At 40.7% G+C, this 18247-nt stretch overlaps 2 protein-coding genes across 4 annotated transcripts; both read right to left on the reverse strand.

Moving 5' to 3' along the window:
- Positions 1–1061: 1061 nt before the first annotated feature.
- On the reverse strand, positions 1062–10665 carry LOC140565202 (uncharacterized). Of its 3 annotated transcripts, none has more exons than XM_072691026.1 (11): positions 10403–10665; positions 8046–8246; positions 6891–7921; positions 6575–6727; positions 4750–4833; positions 4561–4668; positions 4059–4208; positions 3687–3854; positions 3327–3518; positions 2784–2975; positions 1062–1697 (listed from the first exon to the last, which is right to left on the reverse strand). In XM_072691026.1, the coding sequence occupies exons 2-11, from the start codon at positions 8224–8226 to the stop codon at positions 1593–1595; spliced, it is 2364 nt and encodes a 787-aa protein (XP_072547127.1). In that variant the 5' UTR covers positions 8227–8246; positions 10403–10665; the 3' UTR covers positions 1062–1592. The 3 variants fall into 3 exon arrangements, with proteins under 3 accessions (XP_072547127.1, XP_072547128.1, XP_072547129.1); XM_072691027.1 differs by lacking the exon at positions 10403–10665 and adding an exon at positions 10268–10329; XM_072691028.1 differs by lacking the exon at positions 10403–10665 and having other exon boundaries at positions 6891–7917; positions 8046–8136.
- Positions 10666–12103: 1438 nt separating this feature from the next.
- ppt2a.2 (palmitoyl-protein thioesterase 2a, tandem duplicate 2) lies at positions 12104–17408 on the reverse strand. The gene is made up of 8 exons (XM_072690995.1): positions 17116–17408; positions 15548–15701; positions 15318–15413; positions 14996–15103; positions 14315–14398; positions 14020–14104; positions 13060–13114; positions 12104–12951 (listed from the first exon to the last, which is right to left on the reverse strand). Exons 1-8 carry the CDS (start codon positions 17251–17253, stop codon positions 12808–12810), a joined length of 864 nt encoding a protein of 287 aa, XP_072547096.1. The 5' UTR covers positions 17254–17408; the 3' UTR covers positions 12104–12807.
- Positions 17409–18247: the final 839 nt, after the last annotated feature.

The raw sequence follows: 18247 nt of genomic DNA on the forward strand, positions 1-18247 counted from the left end.
ATGTCTTGCCAAATCAGTTTTTTCAGAAAATCAACCTTTTTATTGCGTTTCTTATATTAGGTATTTATTTATATATTTATTTGGTAAACCACATCCTTTAATCCCTCTTACAGGTAGTGGGGTTTGCCAGAATGCAGGTGGGGGAGAAGAAGAAAAATAAATAAATAAATCTATCTATCTATTATAATAATAATAATAATAATAATAATAAGAGCTACTCTGCAACTCAATCAGTAGCGATCATGTTACCTTGCCTGTAGCCAAACACACTTTTGAGTGAGTGAGTGAGAGAGAGAGAGCAAGAACAAAGTCTGACCCTTTTACTACCTGTTAACTGAAATATTAAGAATGACACATTCGCGGTGCTCCTTTTATAAACAGACAGTTTATTGTAACTAGGAATCTGTGCGTTCTCCAGAACGAACCAACACCAAAATAAAAGTAACCTCAACCAAGTTACCGGTCAAATTACAGGCTTAATTACAGGTTAAGACAACAGAAACACAAGAGTTAAGTGTAGGTTGGCTGTGCCTCCTGATAAATAAACAAACAACAGATAAACCTTTACATACAGACAATAAAACTAATTAAAATAACCCATGGCCTCGTGATCGTGACGAATAAAAAAAAAAAAGGCAATCATGATAAATAAGACTGAAACATGAATATCTCTATATAAGTCCATATACAGACTGTGGAAATTAGGAATGCTACACCATTACAGTAGTAAATTGAGATTATATAAAAATAGGTTTCATAAAGCCTATAGTCCCATTTAATCTGGCAGTGTAAAGAAAAAAAAAAATAGTCCTGCATATTACGTCCACCATATTACTGTGTTTGGTAGAAAGTCATGTAAATATTTCATGCATGTTGGCCTGCATTCATGCTCCCTGTCAGTGTCAGTCATTCTAATGAGCTGAGCGTATACAGAATATCCATCCATCCATCCATCCATCCATCCATCCATCCATCCATCCATCCATCCATCCATCCATCCATCCATCCATCCATCCATCCATCCATCCATCCATCCATCCATCCATCCATCCATCCATCCATCCATCCATCCATCCATCCATCCATCCATCCATCCATCCATCCATCCATCCATCCACATCTTCCTAGTCAGGGTCACAATTGGTCTAGAGCAGGGGTGGGCAATCCCCGTCCTGGAAGGCCAGATTCCTGCACAGTTTTGTGCTGATCCTGCTGAAGCACACCTGATTCAACTCACCTGTTAATTGCCAGGTTCAGTAGGTCTGTTGGAGCAGGGATAGTCAGCAAACTGTGCCCCTGTTGCTTACCCTGGTCTAGAGCCTACCCAGAATCACTGGGTACAAGGCAGGAATACCCCCTTGACAGGGCTCCAGCCCATCGCAGGACTGAATAATCAAAGCTAATAAAATACTACAGCAACATTGACGTTATCATCTATAAGGCTGCTAAGATGATAGGACTAATGGTAATTCAGGCTAAATTTACAGTGTCTGTTAAATTATGGCACAATTATTATGTACATAGTGCACACCAGCATTCAACAGTCACTGTCCAGTGCATCTGAACATCATCTAATTTTCTCTCACACACACTTATAAAGTGTGTTTGAGGGCGTCCCTGGGTTCAAGCTTACTGTAGATGTTTTGGTGCAGTTCTATTAGCATACCATCCCTCTTCTCTGCATCCAAGAGAACTTGCTAGATAAAAAAGCAGAAAACAGATTTGAAGTCATGAAGGTTTCTGATTGTTTTATTTATCCACAGCCATGTTTTTAAGCCTCATCAGTCAGAAAATCACTAATAACACCTACTGCTTTTCTCTCAGAGTCTTATTTACCAACAAGCAATGGTCAGGACTAGGCATTTGGCTTCATTCCTGTCCAGTTTTTATCTGTTTATAGCACAGTTGCACTAGTATTACTTTACTCTGCACTGACATGATGCTTTGTAGTCTTTTGTTTTGAAATAAAATGTATATTAAAAGGTGCATTAGTCAACATTCACAACACGACATCCCCTTTAGATCCCCTTGAGGCATGCTTACACACAGCAAACCTCTAATATATTTTTTTCAGAGAAACTTACAGTCTAATCATGCTACACCTGTACACCACAGATGGCATTTGTTCAGAGCAAACTTCCATGTCTGAGGAGTGATGGTAGACTAGCATTTTACCCCAATACACTATATGAACAAAAATATTGGGACACCTGATCGTTCACTGTTTCTCCCAACATCAGGAGTAGTAACTGCTGTGAGGATTTGACTTCATTCAATGACAAGAGAGTTAATAAAGTTAGGATATTGGATGATCACTACCCCCATCTCATCTCTATCTCATCTCAAAAGTACTGGATGGAGCACCATCATTCCAGGAAACAACAGTTCCACTGATCCACAGATCAATGCTGGGAGGATTTTTTTTTTTATACGCCTCTAGCCCACACTTGCTTTTAGGCATGGTGCCAATTGGTTCATGGTTAGCTGCTCCAGAGACTCCTATTCTATTGGCAGTACTTCTCTACAGGGACTATAGAAGTGGTTTATGTGCATTTGCATTAGTCAATATACAGCACATCCCTAAAAAAAGATAGGATTCTCCATTCACCAATTTTACAGAACGCTGCTAAACTAACAGAACTCATTCTGGGCACCCCATTGCAGATAGCCAGAACTTACTGGTGAAAGAGTTAAGATAAAGCAGGGAAAAAGTCTAATGCTATCCATCAACTCCTCATTTTTAAACCACTGTGTAATGAGAAGATACCTGAAAGATCACATACCTCAATGATCTTGTCCCTTTTCTGCAAACTCTCCCTCAGTTTTTCCTCTTCTAATGATCTCTGTGCCTTCTCAGCTTTCCAGGCTTGTTCCGCTTGCTTGTTCTCTTTGCTTGTCTCTCTCAGCTCTTTGCGCACATCTCTTAGCTGCTCTGTTAGCTCAGCAATGGCTTGTTTGTGACATTGTTTTTGGTCCTGGGGAAGACAAATTGCCCAAAGAGAGATATATAGATTAAGTAATGAAATCAGGACATAAAGTGATGTGAGTGCTGGGGCTAGATATCTATTCCTTGCTAGAAAACAAGAACAGTAATTGCAGAGCGTTTCAGAATTCCCTGTAAAATCCCTTTAGCTGCCACTAGATGGAGAACCTAAACAGGAGAAACTTTTAAGAAAGCATCTGTTCAAAGTGCTACATTAATGGCTTGTGCAGCTGAAGCTGAATCAAATATAGGCACAGCTTGTCAACTTGTAGGAGCAAAACATCTGCTCATATCTGAAAGATTTGCTTTACAGCATTGCTGCACACAGGTTTGGTCACTGTACCTGTATTACAGCCTCTGCATCTTTTAAAGCTGTAGAAAGTTTGGAGACCTCCTGTCTCATGGTGGTAATTTGTTGTTCCTGGTCTTTGAGGCAAGCTGCAAGCAGGGCTTCCTTCTCTCGAACCTGACTAGCCAAAGCAGTTTCAGCTCCACCTCCTGGCAATCCTCTGCCAATCAGCGAATCTGAGAGGGCCTGTGAACAAGCAATATGTAAGCATGACCTCCACCAAGGACATTCAGCTCTGGTCCTGGTGGACACATCTGATTGAACAATGTTTAAAGAGGAGCTAAAACAAATGTTTGTCATCTAAAGGAAGAACAGAAAGGAAATTTATAGAAAATAAATCAATAAGGTCTCAACCTGAACATCTTTGTGGGAGCTTTCTAGTGCCTCCTGCAGACGAGCGATTAGAGTGTCCTTTTCCTGTAACACTGCTCCAAGGGCAGAGTCCCGCTCTTTCCATATCTGCCTCTCTTTCTGCACATCCTGCAGCGATCGTGTGTTCTCAGCCAATTCCACCCGCAAATGCTGAGACCAAAAGCAGAGAACAATTGTCTGAACAAGGTTATGCTAAAATGTTTAAAATTATGCAAGTAAGTTTTTACTGTGCAGAGAAAGAACTAGGTCTAAAGAACATTTCAGGCAGGAGTCAACAATCAGCTTTACTGGCAAACAAACAGTGAGACTGTGGGTGTGTGGTTGGCTTTAAACCACATCCTCTGTTTGCATTACATTGATGACATCCTGGTTACACTGAAGCACAGTGTTAAGAGTGATCAGGTCTCGGTCCCGCTCTCTGCCAGCCTGCCGGAGGGCCTCCAGCTCCTTTTGCAGCACGCATTCTCTCTCCTTCAGCTCAGACAGCTCTGCCTCCAAAACACCCTGATAAAAGACACTCACATTACACATAAGCTACATTATAGCTACCAGCTCTACAGAAGAAAATAAAAATGCTTAAGTTTTGGATCCCTAAAGAGCTTTTCAATGAAGTCCATGTGATTTAAATGTGAAAAACATTTTAAAAGGTTAAAGTACATCTAAAATAATTTTATTTTGTAGAGCTGTTCAATTTTAAGAGTGCAGGACAAAATAAAATTGTGTTGTAAAAGACTCAACAGTCAACAACATTCAATGTTTTGTTATGTAGTGTAAAATAAATAAGTTTAAGTTGGTGGTGGGAACCCATTCCCTGTAGTAGTTATGGGCCCAATACAAACACAATCAGCCAGCTCACCTCACGTTCTGAGCCTGAAGTCACAGTCACCTTGCTGATGAACTTATCAGCATCTTCTAGCCCTGCACCCAGCTCAGCACACAGCTTTCTGATCAAAGTAACACATTCCTAAAAGAGAAAATTGGTTGGTCAGCTGGGGCGAGCTACTGGTCTCTGAATCTGTAACTGAACTCTGTTGTGAGACTTGACCTCAATGACTTTCTCTCTGCTCTGCAATGAATGGCTGAGATGGTGAATCAGTCCACGCTTGTCCTCCGAGCTGTTGTGCAGATGCTGCAATAGACCAGTAGAGACACAAGACACATCAATAACTTGACATGACGCAACGAATGAAAAGGGAATGGAAGTCATTCTTCTGCCTGAAGGGCATTTAAAGATACCACGCATTCCCGTGAATGCATTCCAGAAAAACAGGTCAGAACCCCCTGAAATAAAATACCACAAAATGAAAACAGAACAAAAACAAGAGCTTATAGCTGTGCTTTTTAGAGTAGGACAGTCTGAAGTCAGAAAGAGACAAGAGGTTCATGTGATATGGCAGCTGAACAGCTAGTTAATGATCCGCTTAAAGAAAACAGCCAAAGCCCAGGGCAAACTCCTCCTGCTGGGGAAGATTCCAGGAAGAGGTGTGTATGTGTGGACCTGCATTTGTGCAACCTTCACAGGATAACACACACACCCTGTGTATTTATACACACCCTTGGCTTTGTAAAACACATGTATGCAAAACAAACAGTGTTACTACAGGAGTAGTAGAGTGTTTTGAATTAGGGTTGTGAGATATGTACAATATTGGCCCTATGTAACTGGATATCGGGACAGCAACTTGCTTGAAAGATGAACTGGCACTCTGAATTATAATGGTTAAAACAGACAAGCATACAACTTGCATATACACACTACAGTCCTTTGCTTAACATACTATTTGACTCATTAGTCTACTACTAATAACTAGAACTGTAATGGGTCAGGTGTATACTTCAGAAATATGCTACAAATGATTCTTTAAGCAATGCCATAGAAGAACCACTTTTGTTTCCATAAAGAACCACATCGGTTTTACAGCTCTGTAACCACACAGACCTTTCCTGTGATCAAATTGCTGGAATAAAAACTCTGCAAAGCCCATTATCAGCTGTTTGACCTTTTTCCCCTTATTGAATAGAGTGTGTAAGATAGTGTAAGACATTTACTTCAAGATACACAGACAGTTGACCTAAGAAAAAAATGTTCTACACCCTGTAACAATCATATTTGTGCTGCCTGGCAGCAACATGACAATAAAATGTAAAGGTAAAGGTAAAGGTGCACGTATTTGTAAATGTGTCCTCCGCATTTAAACCATCTGGTAGTGAACACACACTCACACACACACATGTGTTAGGGGCAGTGAGTACACACACACACACACACTAGTGAACTAGGGGCAGTGAGTACACACACACCCAGAGCGGTGGGCAGCCAACTCCAGCGCCCGGGGAGCAGAGAGGATAAAGGGCCTTGCTCAAGGGCCCAACAGTGGCAGCTTGCCGAGCCCGGGAATCGAACCCACAACCCTGTTATCAATATCCCGGCGCTCTAACCGCTGAGCCACCACTGCCCCCTATGTATCCTTGTGTTACCCCAAAAAGCATGTGTGACCGCTCGGTAGAGTTGCCCGATGGGGTAAACAGAATTAGATGTATGTATATAGTTATATGGACATGTTTTAAAAGTGTCCAAATGAGGATCCTGGGACAAATGTTTACCAATGAATCATTTTTGCAAATAATTTTTATATGGCATCGCTCAAAGAATCTTCTATAGTATCCTTCTTTTGAAGAGTGTATAAGTAACTGGTTTGCAGCAGTGTACTTCGGTCTTATCAAAATGATACACAGCCCTACTCTTTAAAATACATTAAATTTAGCAGAACTCTAGAAGTCTTAATGCAGGTAAATCTGTAATCCAATAGGTCTGTAATCCAATATGGACCATTAAGAAAATGTAAAACTGTGGATGTCATATGCCTTACCGCTGGTAGCGAAAGCTCTGACTGACTGGGATTACTGTAGTCCGACTGGGTGCCATTCCGAAGTCTTGCCTCCAGGGTCCTGATGCGAGCCTGTGCTTGATCCAACTGCTCCCTTAACTGCCTGACTGCAAGGTGCGCTCTGCCTGTAGCGACCTGTATCATATTAAGACAAATTACAGAATACTTGAAACATTTGGCATAATTAGGATGAATCTGTGCACTGTGACTGCCAATTCTGCCACATCTACACCTAACTGAGCTAAAACTACTCTTTTTGTTAAGAGCTCGGGAAAGAAAGATCACCAAATCTCCTTACCTCTCCACGCAGTGGCAAGAACTCATCCCTCAGTTCAGCCAGCACATCCTCGCTCTCTCCATCCACTACATCTTCCTCCTTGTTACCTCCCTCTCCAAAATTCAGCACCCGCACTAATCCGACCTTGGGCGATCCAGCTGTGACTCCATCATTCCGGCTCTGTACTCTATTCAAAATTGGGATGCGACTGCCTCCTGGAGAGTGGAGTGGCTTTCCTTCTATAGCCTTCAGCTCTTGGAGAATGGAATCCAGGTTCACTGGCTGCTCATCTGGCCAATCAAATGGATCAGGACCATCCAAAGAGTCCATCGATTGCACTGAGCCTGTGCGAGACCGTGCTCGCAATGAGAGGCAGGAGCCAGCTAAAGAAGCAGGGCTTGAGCTGATTGATGGAACTCTAGACCAGTGTAAAGGCATACTCCGGGACTTGTCCCGTGACAGAACAGATGGGGAGAGGGCTTGCTCAGGCAGGTGACGAGGAATCCCGCACACAGATTCATAATCCGAGTCGGACACTCTTAACGAATCACAGCCCTCACAGTTTTTCCCTCTGTTGCATCGTTTACCAGTCCTCTTAAAATATGGACAGGAATGTGATTTTTCAGACCAGCACTCAAATGCAGCGAGAGACATGTTGTCCCTAAGCATCTCTCTGTAAACATTCCCAGAGCTGCCTTCTTTCAGGTCCACATCATCCTCACTGGAGCTTCCCCTACTTCGGAACTCTGAAGGGTGCCGATGTCTATAAATACTTCGTACCCATCGCCTCAAGTTATCCCGTTCCTGAGTCAGTTTCTGAAGCCTCTCCCTAGACAGGACTTTGACTCTGGCGATGACTGTGTCAAACTTAAACACTCTCTCCAGCACAAACACACATTTGCTACATACAAACTCCCCCCAGCCCTGGCCCCGTGGCACAGACTGCCCTAATATGTGGGTCAGCACAGAGAGCGGGTCCATTCCTTTATTAGGGGAGGGCAGGGTGTGAGATTTGTAGGGCAAATGAGAAGAGCCAAGAGACAAAGTGCTGCCTGAAAGAAATAAGAAAGATATACTGATCACAACCACATGATGCAGCACCAGAACTTAAATAGTAAAAAAAAGGTGAATTTCAGCAAATCAACAGGTGTGTGTGTGTGTTGTATTCTTGCCTACCCCATGGGCTACTCTGGGCAGACCTGGACGAAGGCAGTGTGCTGGCAGACTCTTTGGAAAGAGAGCGTGTTGGAGTCTGGCTGCCTTTCCTGTTCTGACCTCCAAAGAGCCATCTTCGCTGGTTACCCTGCAGATCGCACCCACAGATGCGGCATCCTTCAGTTTTGTTCCTAGTGGCCATGCTGCTCAAAGGTGTGAGGCCTGGAGAAAACAAGAAGGCTTTAAAGAGCTATATAAAGTCACTAGGTTCTGGAAAAGCTAGGGAGATCATGAAGATCATGATACTCAGACACGCTATGGGCCAGTTGGTGTGAATGGAGAATCAAAAGTAAAAATATGGTTTTAAGTCTAGGATTAACCTTTATCTGGCTCCGGGAAACCAGCCCTACTTGTCAAACCTGCTAGACACCTGCTCATCCAACATTTCTTCAGAAACCAAGACTATTGTAACAGTCTCAGTATGTTTTGTATTTTTTTTTCAGCAATAGCCTCTTATTGAATTTTTACTATATAGTATTTGACTGCATTCAGCCAGAGAGTATCAGGTACTGGACCACAAACACCACTCCGACTCATCCCAAAGATTCTGGATTATGCTCCATTACTGCAGAGGACACAGTCCCACTGCTTCTCAGCCCAACACTGGTGGCTTTATACCCCTCTAGCTGAGGTTTCACATTAGACATGGTGACCAGGGCCACTCCAACTCATCCCAAAGATACTGGATTGAGCTCCATTACTGCAGAGGACACAGTCCCACTGCTTCTTAGCCCAACGCTGGTGGGTTTATACCCCTCTAGCTGAGGTTTCACATTAGACATGGTGACCAGGGCCACTCCGACTCATCCCAAAGACACTGTATTGAGCTCCATTACTGCAGAGGACACAGTCCCACTGCTTCTTAGCCCGATGCCTGACGTATTGAATGTAGCACCATCATCCCAGAGAACACAGTTCCACTGGTCCACAGCTCAGTGCTGGGGGGCTTTACACCCCTCTAGCTGTTTGACAATATGCATGGTGACCAGGACCATTCCAACTTACCCCAAAGATGCTGGATTGAGCTCAATCAGTGCAAAAAACCCTGACCCACTGCTTCACATACCAATGTTGATTCCTTTATACCCCTCTAGCTGAGGTTTCACATTAGACATGGTGACCAGGGCCACTCCAACTCATCCCAAATATACTGGATTGAGCTCCATCTCTGCCTAAAACACAGCCCCACTGCTTCTCAGCCCAATGTTGATGGCTTCATACCCCTCCAGCAGACACTTGCCATTAAGCATAGTGACCAGGGCTTCCTATTATATCAGCGACAGTTTTCTACGGCGATTATACAAGCTGATTAGATAAAGCTGAAACTGGTGCCAGCAATGAGTGCACCTTAAAATAAAGCTGAATTCTCCAATTAGAAGAGCTATTTTTAAACAGTGTATCTTGTGGAGGGAGAGGGACCTACAACTAGAAGCACCTCCAATGGGAGTGTGTTGAAAGCTGCCCTCTTTGCTCACTCTCTCCAAACAACCGGCTGTTTATAGAGCTGGGTCAGGCTGCACACTGTACACGTCGCCCTTTGAGTCACAGCTTCTCTCAATAGCCCACACAAACCGAGCCAGGAGGCTCCACCGCTTCACCCACCCAAACCTGACAGCTTTCAGACTGCATGTGAGCACCAGGCTGCTAACGTGGCTGCTGAGTCTCTCACACAGTTTAACGTAGATAAGGACAGGGCTGCTCAACTTGATTACTTCACTGGGCAAAACAAATCTGAGTCAAGGTTCACGACATATAAGGTTTTAGTAAACCATTTTGTTAATGAATAATGTTTTATAATATATAAAATCTCATTTTTTTTAAGATGAAATGGTTAAATTATAGTACAATAACAAAGACAACAGTGGTTTCAAATGGCAGGAGCTTTTTACAGGGCTACAGCAAATAAAATAGTGAGGTTTGAAGACTTAGGTGAATAAAAGGCTGCAGTTTTAAGGCTTATCTAAAAGCCCTAACACTAACACTAACACGAACACGAGCACGAGCACGAGCACGGTCGGTCTGCAACAGCCACCGGGTCCTCGTGCCATGGTTTAAGCAGTAAAACGACTCTCTCAGCGTCGTCGAACCGAGCAGGACCGAGCAGGACCGAGCAGGACCCCTCAGGACAGCACGACTGACTGACCAACTAACTACAAACTGGTGGGAAACCTTAGCTAACTTACTTTACAGGTTACTTTACTCGCCAAACACCACAGCACGAGAAACCAGCAGACCTTCGACGGCAAGAGTCCGAGGCACGACTGGAGAACACAGCCAACAATCAGAAACTATTTTAAAAAGCAACCTTTTCCCATTACCTTCCACCAGAGGCGAAGAGCTCCCAAAATCTCGTCCAGGAACTGATCTGCAGTGTGGCTCTTCACGCGCTACCTGGCTTGCTGACGTCACGATTCATACCTGTTTGACAGACGCTGCAGCTGCAACCCCACACAGCTAAAACTATAATTATACAGCCCTGTTTAGTATTCACCGACTGACTGGGTGTCCTCATATAGAAGCAATGACTGGATGTATATATACACACACATCACCTTCAAGAACTGACTGTGTACTTACTGCCTAGTACTGTAGACGATAATCAGTGTTTTTCACCTTGTGGTACGTGTGGTATGTTCATGATCAATATATGTGTGTGTATGTATATATATATATATATATATATATATATATATATATATATATATATATACACACACACACATACATGTATGTATATATACTGAGTATATAGTCAGTATGGGAGTACAGTGTTTGTACAGTGCATGTAAACTTCTGGTTTCAACTATATATATATACACACACACACACCAACAATATACAGAGTATATAGTCTATATTGAGCTACTGACGGTGTGCCCTGATATAGAAGCAATGCCATTGCTTGTTTTACATATACATACATTGGTGTATATATATACACACCCATCAGTCATGCCATAAGTGAAAAACATTGACTATCATCTACAGGATTAGGCATCAAAAACAGTCAGTTGTGACTGTGTGTCCTCATATAGAAGCAATGACTGGATGTATATATACACACACATCACCTTTAAGAACTGACTGTTTACTTACTGCCTAGTACTGTAGACGATAATCAGTGTTTTTCACTTTGTGGTACGTGTGGTATGTTATGACTGATCAATATATGTGTGTGTATGTGTATGTGTATATATATATATATATATATATATATATATATATATACACACACACACACACATGTATGTATATATACTGAGTATATAGTCAGTATGGGAGTACAGTGTTTGTACAGTGCATGTAAACTTCTGGTTTCAACTATATAGAAGCTATATAACTATATGTGCCCTGATATAGAAGCAATGCCATTGCTTGTTTTACATATACATACATTGGTGTATATATACACACCCATCAGTCATGCCATAAGTGAAAAACATTGACTATCATCTACAGGATTAGGCATCAAAAACAGTCAGTTCTTGAAGGTGATGTGGGGGGGGGGGGGGGGGGGGGAGCATACAGCATACAGATCTGAGCCACTTTCACAAGAACCAGACTGTGATGAATAGATGACTGGGTCAGAACATCTCCGAACAAAACATCAGGTAGGCCTTGTGTGTGTGTGTGTGTGTGTGTGTGGGGGGGGGGGGGGGGGGGTCAGTACCTACCAAAAGTGCTCCAAACAAGGACCACCGATAAACTGGCAAAAGGGTCATGGTCACCTTAGGCTCATTCATGTGATTCATGGAGGTCCCACCTTCCATAACTTCCATGACTTAAAGGACCTGCTGCTAACATCTCGGTGCAAGATACCACAGGAGGTCTTCAGGAGGACATTCATTGCCTTGAATGTTCAGATTTGTCGTGGTGGGACAAGGGGGACCAAGGGGGTGCTAATGTTATGGCTGATTTGGTGTATATATGTAAACTAATTACACAAGCCTGTTTAGTGTTTATGGTGTGGCCTGTGAGGGGTAACAGCAGGGCATGCATACATACAAACACACAGGAAGTCAGTGTAAAAAAAGCTTTATTCCAAGTTGTTTTGGACCACAAATGATCTTGTGAAGAACTGCAAGAGTGGAGATCAGGTTTAGTATTTATTCATTTATTATCAAGTGACTTTTTCAAAGTGAAAATTAATAAATAAATTACATTTTCTACAGGTTACAGAGCACAGTTTACATTATTTTATTTTTTTTCCTTTTAAATCCCGCAGGTTGGCAGGTTGTGTGGTAGGGCCTCGATCAAAAGAACAGGTGCTTTCTCTAAGCACTTTGGATAGGTACTGACAACTGCATACTGGGAACACCCCATAAGACATACTTGATGTTTTGGAGATGCTCTGACCCATTCGCCTAGCCCTTACAAATCTGGTTCTTGTCAAAGTGGCTCAGATTTGTACACAGGCCCCATTTCAAGAACTGACTGTTCACCTGCTGTCACTTGACAGATGCCACTGTAACCAGATAACCAATGCTCTTCACTTCACCTCTATGGGGTTTTAGGTTATGACTACTTCTATATGTGACTGGAACAAGAGGTGGATTCAATTTCAAAGCTTAAAAATCTTAAAAATGTATCACTTACTAAAGCTACAATACCAGTTCAATCAAATAATCTATGCAAATACTGACAGAACAAAAAGAACCAAAGAAAACGAATGAAGAAACGTGACGTGACGCGTGTTAGTGTGTGCATGTGGACTAGATTTCTCCTAGGTTAGCCACTTCTCTATGCATTGTTGGTACACCGTGATATTTGAATGCCAGAAGACGTGACGAACTCCAGGAAATACACACTGGACCAAGTCTCCTCTGGAGTCCAGCGTTTTTAGGCCAAACACATCACTTTGGTACCACTGAGGAAAGAGCAGAGAGTATTTCAGCCCAGCTACACAGCTGCATCAGATAATCACTGCGGTGATAATACGATGCGAGTGCATTATTAAGTTAGTGGTCCAGCTCACATTCTGTTCCTTCATTTCGACCACCGTTTCATTGCCGTCATAGAATCCAAATAAACTGTTGGTGAAATGAACACACAACATAACTGCAGTGGGTTTCTCATTTCTCACAGAGTAGAGCATGTTCTGAATCTAACTTATCAGTTTATAATGCCTTGCTTAATCCCGCCAAAGCCATGTCACTTTCAGTATTTCTCACATTCATTCCAGTCTACTGGGCCCCCAACTTAACTCTTACCTCACTAATGTCCACATCAGAACTTTTACATGCCTATTAGCTAACGTATTCTTAGAGCCATCAGGGCTTAATAAAATCATATTGCAAACACAATTTATATGGTAATGTTTTTCACCTTGTGGTACTAATGTTATGACTGATTGAGATCTCACACACACACACACACACACACACACACACACACACACACACACACACACACACACACACACACACACACACACACACACACACACACACACACACAACAGAGTATATAGTCTATATGAAGCTACTGACTGTGTGCCCTGATATAGAAGCAATGCCATTGCTGGTTATACATATACATACATTTATACGTATACATATACTTTTACATGCCTATTAGCTAACGTATTCTTAGAGCCATCAGGGCTTAATAAGAATCATATTGCAAATTTACACATTTTTACCATATAAATTATATTATTTAGCAAAATCAACAGAAAATCCAACTCAGATTGAGGAAAAACTAGGGTTAGTTCATCCATGCATAACTACACAAAATTTAACCAGAAGAAGGTCAGCTGCATTTTGTCCTCATTAAGATTAAGAGCAAAGCTACAGGAATTATCATCATCATGAGAGCAGTTCATAGTGACTTATTAAAGACCATGTGTGTGTATATATTATGTATATCGTAAAATGATTTATTTATTAAATAAGTGTTAAACTACATAGTTAAATATATACATAAATCCTGATACCTCGACTGCCAGGGCGTAATAACACCATCGTCTGGCCCCCCAATCAGCACCAACTTCTTAATGCTCAAGAAGCGCGTTCTCCATTCTGAAAAAGAGGAACAGAATACAGAATGCAGTTTCAGCCACCAAAGACATTAATATCGATATTGCTACCCTATGTCAAATGTTTTATTTATACCAAGCTACAAAACAAATTTTTCCTCACAATCCAAGCAGCCTAATAAACTGGTTTTGAGTCAGTAGTAGTGTTAGAATTTGAGTAACAGCTTTTTGTGAGTCTTGTGAGTGAGATCACCTGTCAAATTAGGAGTTTTGCTCTCGCCATTCAAAAGGGCAAGGTAACTGCTGCTCTCCAAGTATTTCACTCTCTGGTGAGGATCTAAAGACACAAAATGGGAAGCTCAATAAAGTCAGAATTAGTTTTAGCAGATAATGGCTTAAAATTGTATTCTCTACATCTTGCCTATACCTCAAATTTATCTCCAATATTTAATGATGCATTTGTTGAACCTCAGAAGAGCAGAATGTTCAGGTGATGCTTCTGTGCTAAAAGATACAAATTATTTTTTTACTATATTTGTATACTACAACTAACTACTATATACTTTTTATATTTCTAATAAAAAAAAAAAAAATAAAAAAAATAAAAAAAAAAAAACACTACTGTATTGACAGAAGTATTTTAAAAATAAATCAAATGTTTATTATGAATAATAATCTGCTTCTCATGTAACACCTCATCCCCAACTCATCCTAAAAGTATTGGATAGAGCATCAACCATCATTCCAGAGAACACAGTTCCACTGGTACACAGCTCTGTGCTGGGGGCTTTATACCCCTCTAGCCCCTTAGGACTGACATTAGGCATGGTGCCAATAGGCTGATGTTTATTAGATAGATCGATAGATCTATAATTAATAAATAAATAAATAAATAAATAGTGGCTGCATGGTGTGAAACAGTCCAGCCTCTTACCATTCCAGAAGTTGCAGATAGAGATCCTTTGACCCCACTGGTTATAGCACAGGCGATAAATGCCTGATTTAATATCTTTCGGGAAGACCTGCTTCAAGTATGAGGTTTCTGTAAAGTGAGGTCATTTTAGGGTAGTGAATTTCCGCAAGCAGAACATGACCCAACATCATAAAATTTAAATGTTGCCTATTAACTCTTAAGGTAGGGGAACTCTTAAATTTAATGGTTGATAATATATACAATTATTATGTTATTTGCAGTTTTTAAACAGTATTAAAACTACAACAGTCTACCGAACTGTTAATATACACATTATACTGACCTCCATACTGGCCAGCTAGTGGTGACGACAGAAAGATCAGTGAATGGACATTGTGTTTGGGAAAAGTAGCAAGAAGTCCTCGGCATATCAAACCACCTGCACAAGTAACCCATATAAAAAGACATGCAAGAAGGTTAGAGGACAATCAGCAGAAAACCTAATATTTTAATACTGATTAATAATGGACATCGTAGGAACTTGGACTGAGGTCGATGTGAAGGATGGCCGACCTTGTGAGAAGCAAATGAGGTGGATTCCATTCGTGGCCCTTTCCATGATCGGCACTATGGCCTTTTTAAAGCCATCAACCTGCTGCCACAGGGGTTTGAGGCTGGCCATGTTATCATACAGGTCTATTGTGGTTACATTGGTGCCTGGGTGAGTCTGAAAAGCAAAGTGAAAAAGAGAAGTCAGGAAGTTTCATTCTGAACTGAAAGCCAGTAAAACAGAACTGGCTGCAGGTTGGAAAAAAATGGCAACTTTAAAGGTGGAGGAAGGGGGGTCCTAATTATCAATTGAAGCCACTGTAAAAAGATTTTATTCTAAGTCATTTTCAAGCATTTCTATTGGCCCATTTAATGGTACAAATTGACACAACATAAAGAACAACTACCAGATTCAAACAGTAATTAAATGAATTGCAAACAACAAGCTGTGGTAGACAGTGGGTTAGATTAACTAAGAATTTAGCAGATTTCTGTAGAGTTTAATCACTGATATGAAGAGATGCCAAGACCAAGCGAATTGTCAGAGTAGACTGATGTGAACAACAACAAAAAAACACTTGTATATTCTAATAATAAAAATAGCATGTTTTGTTGCAAATGCAGGAAAAAGGGTTTGTTTGTTTATATATATATATATAATAAAAAGGTAAAGGTGCACATATTTGTCACTGCACAGCGAAATGTGTCCTCCGCATTTAACCCATCTGTGGTAGTACACACACACACACACACACACACACACACACACACACACACACACACACACACACACACACACACACACACACACAGCGGTGGGCAGCCAACTCCAGCGCCCGGGGAGCAGAGAGCCTTGCCAACTTGCCCGGGAATCGAACCCACAACCCTGTTATCGATAGCCCAGCGCTCTAACTGCTGAGCCACTAATAATAATAATAATAATAATAATACTAATAAATATATATATATATATATATATATAGGTAAGAAATAAGAGAGAGATACATAGAGAGATAGATAGAGATATATTATTTATTTTAATGTCTTTTTTTAACACACATTCACTTCTATTAAAGATAAATGTAGGTTTTTCCCCTCTCCTGTAAAGCTGCAATTTTGTTGAAACAGCAAAAGATGTTTTATAAGCACTGGGCTGCAGACTTATGTATGCATTTATAAGTACAGGTGGTTATAATTTTGTAGTTTTCTTTAGTTATGCTATGCCATAAATGTCTTAAAAGTTACTAAAGCAAAACTAACTTTGCAAAAGTATTTATGTTTCATTAATAATTAAAAAAATGAGGGGATGTTTTATTTTATATATTTTAATATTTAACTAGGGAAAATAGTGGTAAACCTAAAACAGCAGGTCTTGTTGAGGATCTCAATTTGACTTGTAAAGGTTATTTAGTAATCATTCCATGTGAAATCATTGCTTATAGAGATGTTAAATGCTGCAGAGGTCTTGTTCCCATCACCTTTGAACAATTATCTATCTTTATCTAGAACAGAGCATTTCACACCAAACCACCCCCAATTACTTAGTCTTCATTAACCAAAAATTGCAGGACTAGCAAATTAGTGTTTCTCACCTGACTGATAAAACGCCCCAGCTTCATAAACTGCTTGGGTCCATCAAACAGTCCATGGACAATGATGACTGGACGATAGCCAGTGGCAGCAGCCAGCACAAAGAGGCAAAGCACACAGTGTAGGAAAACCCTGCTCATTCCTGATATTAAAACATATACCCACTCTCAGGAGACTCAAATCTGAGTAGCTTCTCCTCTGTCTGTAGCGGATTTAACTCTAGCACTCTTGATGCTCTGAAAATAAAACCTGGAGGAGTAAAAGGCTAATTCTCAGTTTGAGCTGGTAGACGGTTCCTCTTCTTCTTCTTTTAACTCGTTTCAGATCTGAAGTCAGAGGCCACTTCCTTTAACAGCTAATAAGACGTGGTACCGCGCTTTATGTGTCCCATCACAGCTCAGGCCTCCTTCTCGCGTCTACGTCACTAATTGTAGGTCTGTGAGGGTTGTGTGCTAACTAAGCGAGATTGACCTGCGCGTATTTGCATATATTTGCATAAAATCGTTGTTACCAAAAGTTTTTTTTCTTCCATTAAACATAATAAAGTTTTTTTTTCCCTTATCCTGTAAAGTTGATATTTTAAAGGAACAGTAAATATATGATGTGATATGTGGGCTATGTCTTATATGCACTTGGCTGCAGACTCGTATAAGCATTTCTGGGTGCAGGTGCTTTCTTTAAAATATTATTAAAAATATTAAATATTTAAATTGATATTTAAATCATAAATTATAGTAAATTATTTATGTATTTTTTAATTGAGTGAATTATTTGTTAAGATTGAAGGGACTTATTGATAAATAGAAACGTTTTTTGTTTCTCAATTGTTGGAATAATTTCATAAATTGAGTGAGAGATTTATTATTTTTATTTATTATTTATTTAATTGAGGGAACAATTTATTAGATGAGGGAACTGTTTGCAAGATAGAATTAACGATTTATTTAGCTGTGTGAATGATTAATTAAATTGAGGGAATATTTATTATTTTTCTACCGTGATTGTTTTCAGGACCTCTGCACATTCTGTAGCAAAGGGCCCCTAGATGAGACGATGGTTGGCCCACGAGAAAGTGTGGAAGATTGATTTATTGGTTTATAATTAATTTTACAGTAGACTTTAGTAGAATTAAAC

Source organism: Salminus brasiliensis, chromosome 11, assembly GCF_030463535.1.
Source record: "Salminus brasiliensis chromosome 11, fSalBra1.hap2, whole genome shotgun sequence".
Classification (NCBI taxonomy): Eukaryota; Metazoa; Chordata; class Actinopteri; order Characiformes; family Bryconidae; genus Salminus; species Salminus brasiliensis.

Bases quoted from the DNA above. Each gene is read 5' to 3' on its own strand.
- LOC140565202 (XM_072691026.1), bottom strand. From the start codon at position 8,226: ATGGCCACTAGGAACAAAACTGAAGGATGCCGCATCTGTGGGTGCGAT. The intron at 4,669-4,749 runs GTCAAGTCTCAC...TTTCTCTTTTAG, and splicing joins GCAGAGAGAAAGTCATTGAG to GAATGTGTTACTTTGATCAG. The intron at 2,976-3,326 runs GTACAGTGACCA...TGTCTTCCCCAG, and splicing joins ATGCAGAGGCTGTAATACAG to GACCAAAAACAATGTCACAA.
- ppt2a.2 (XM_072690995.1), bottom strand. From the start codon at position 17,253: ATGAGCAGGGTTTTCCTACACTGTGTGCTTTGCCTCTTTGTGCTGGCT. The intron at 15,702-17,115 runs GTGAGAAACACT...TTTGCTTTTCAG, and splicing joins TGGGGCGTTTTATCAGTCAG to ACTCACCCAGGCACCAATGT. The intron at 15,104-15,317 runs GTCAGTATAATG...CTCACTTTACAG, and splicing joins ACTAGCTGGCCAGTATGGAG to AAACCTCATACTTGAAGCAG.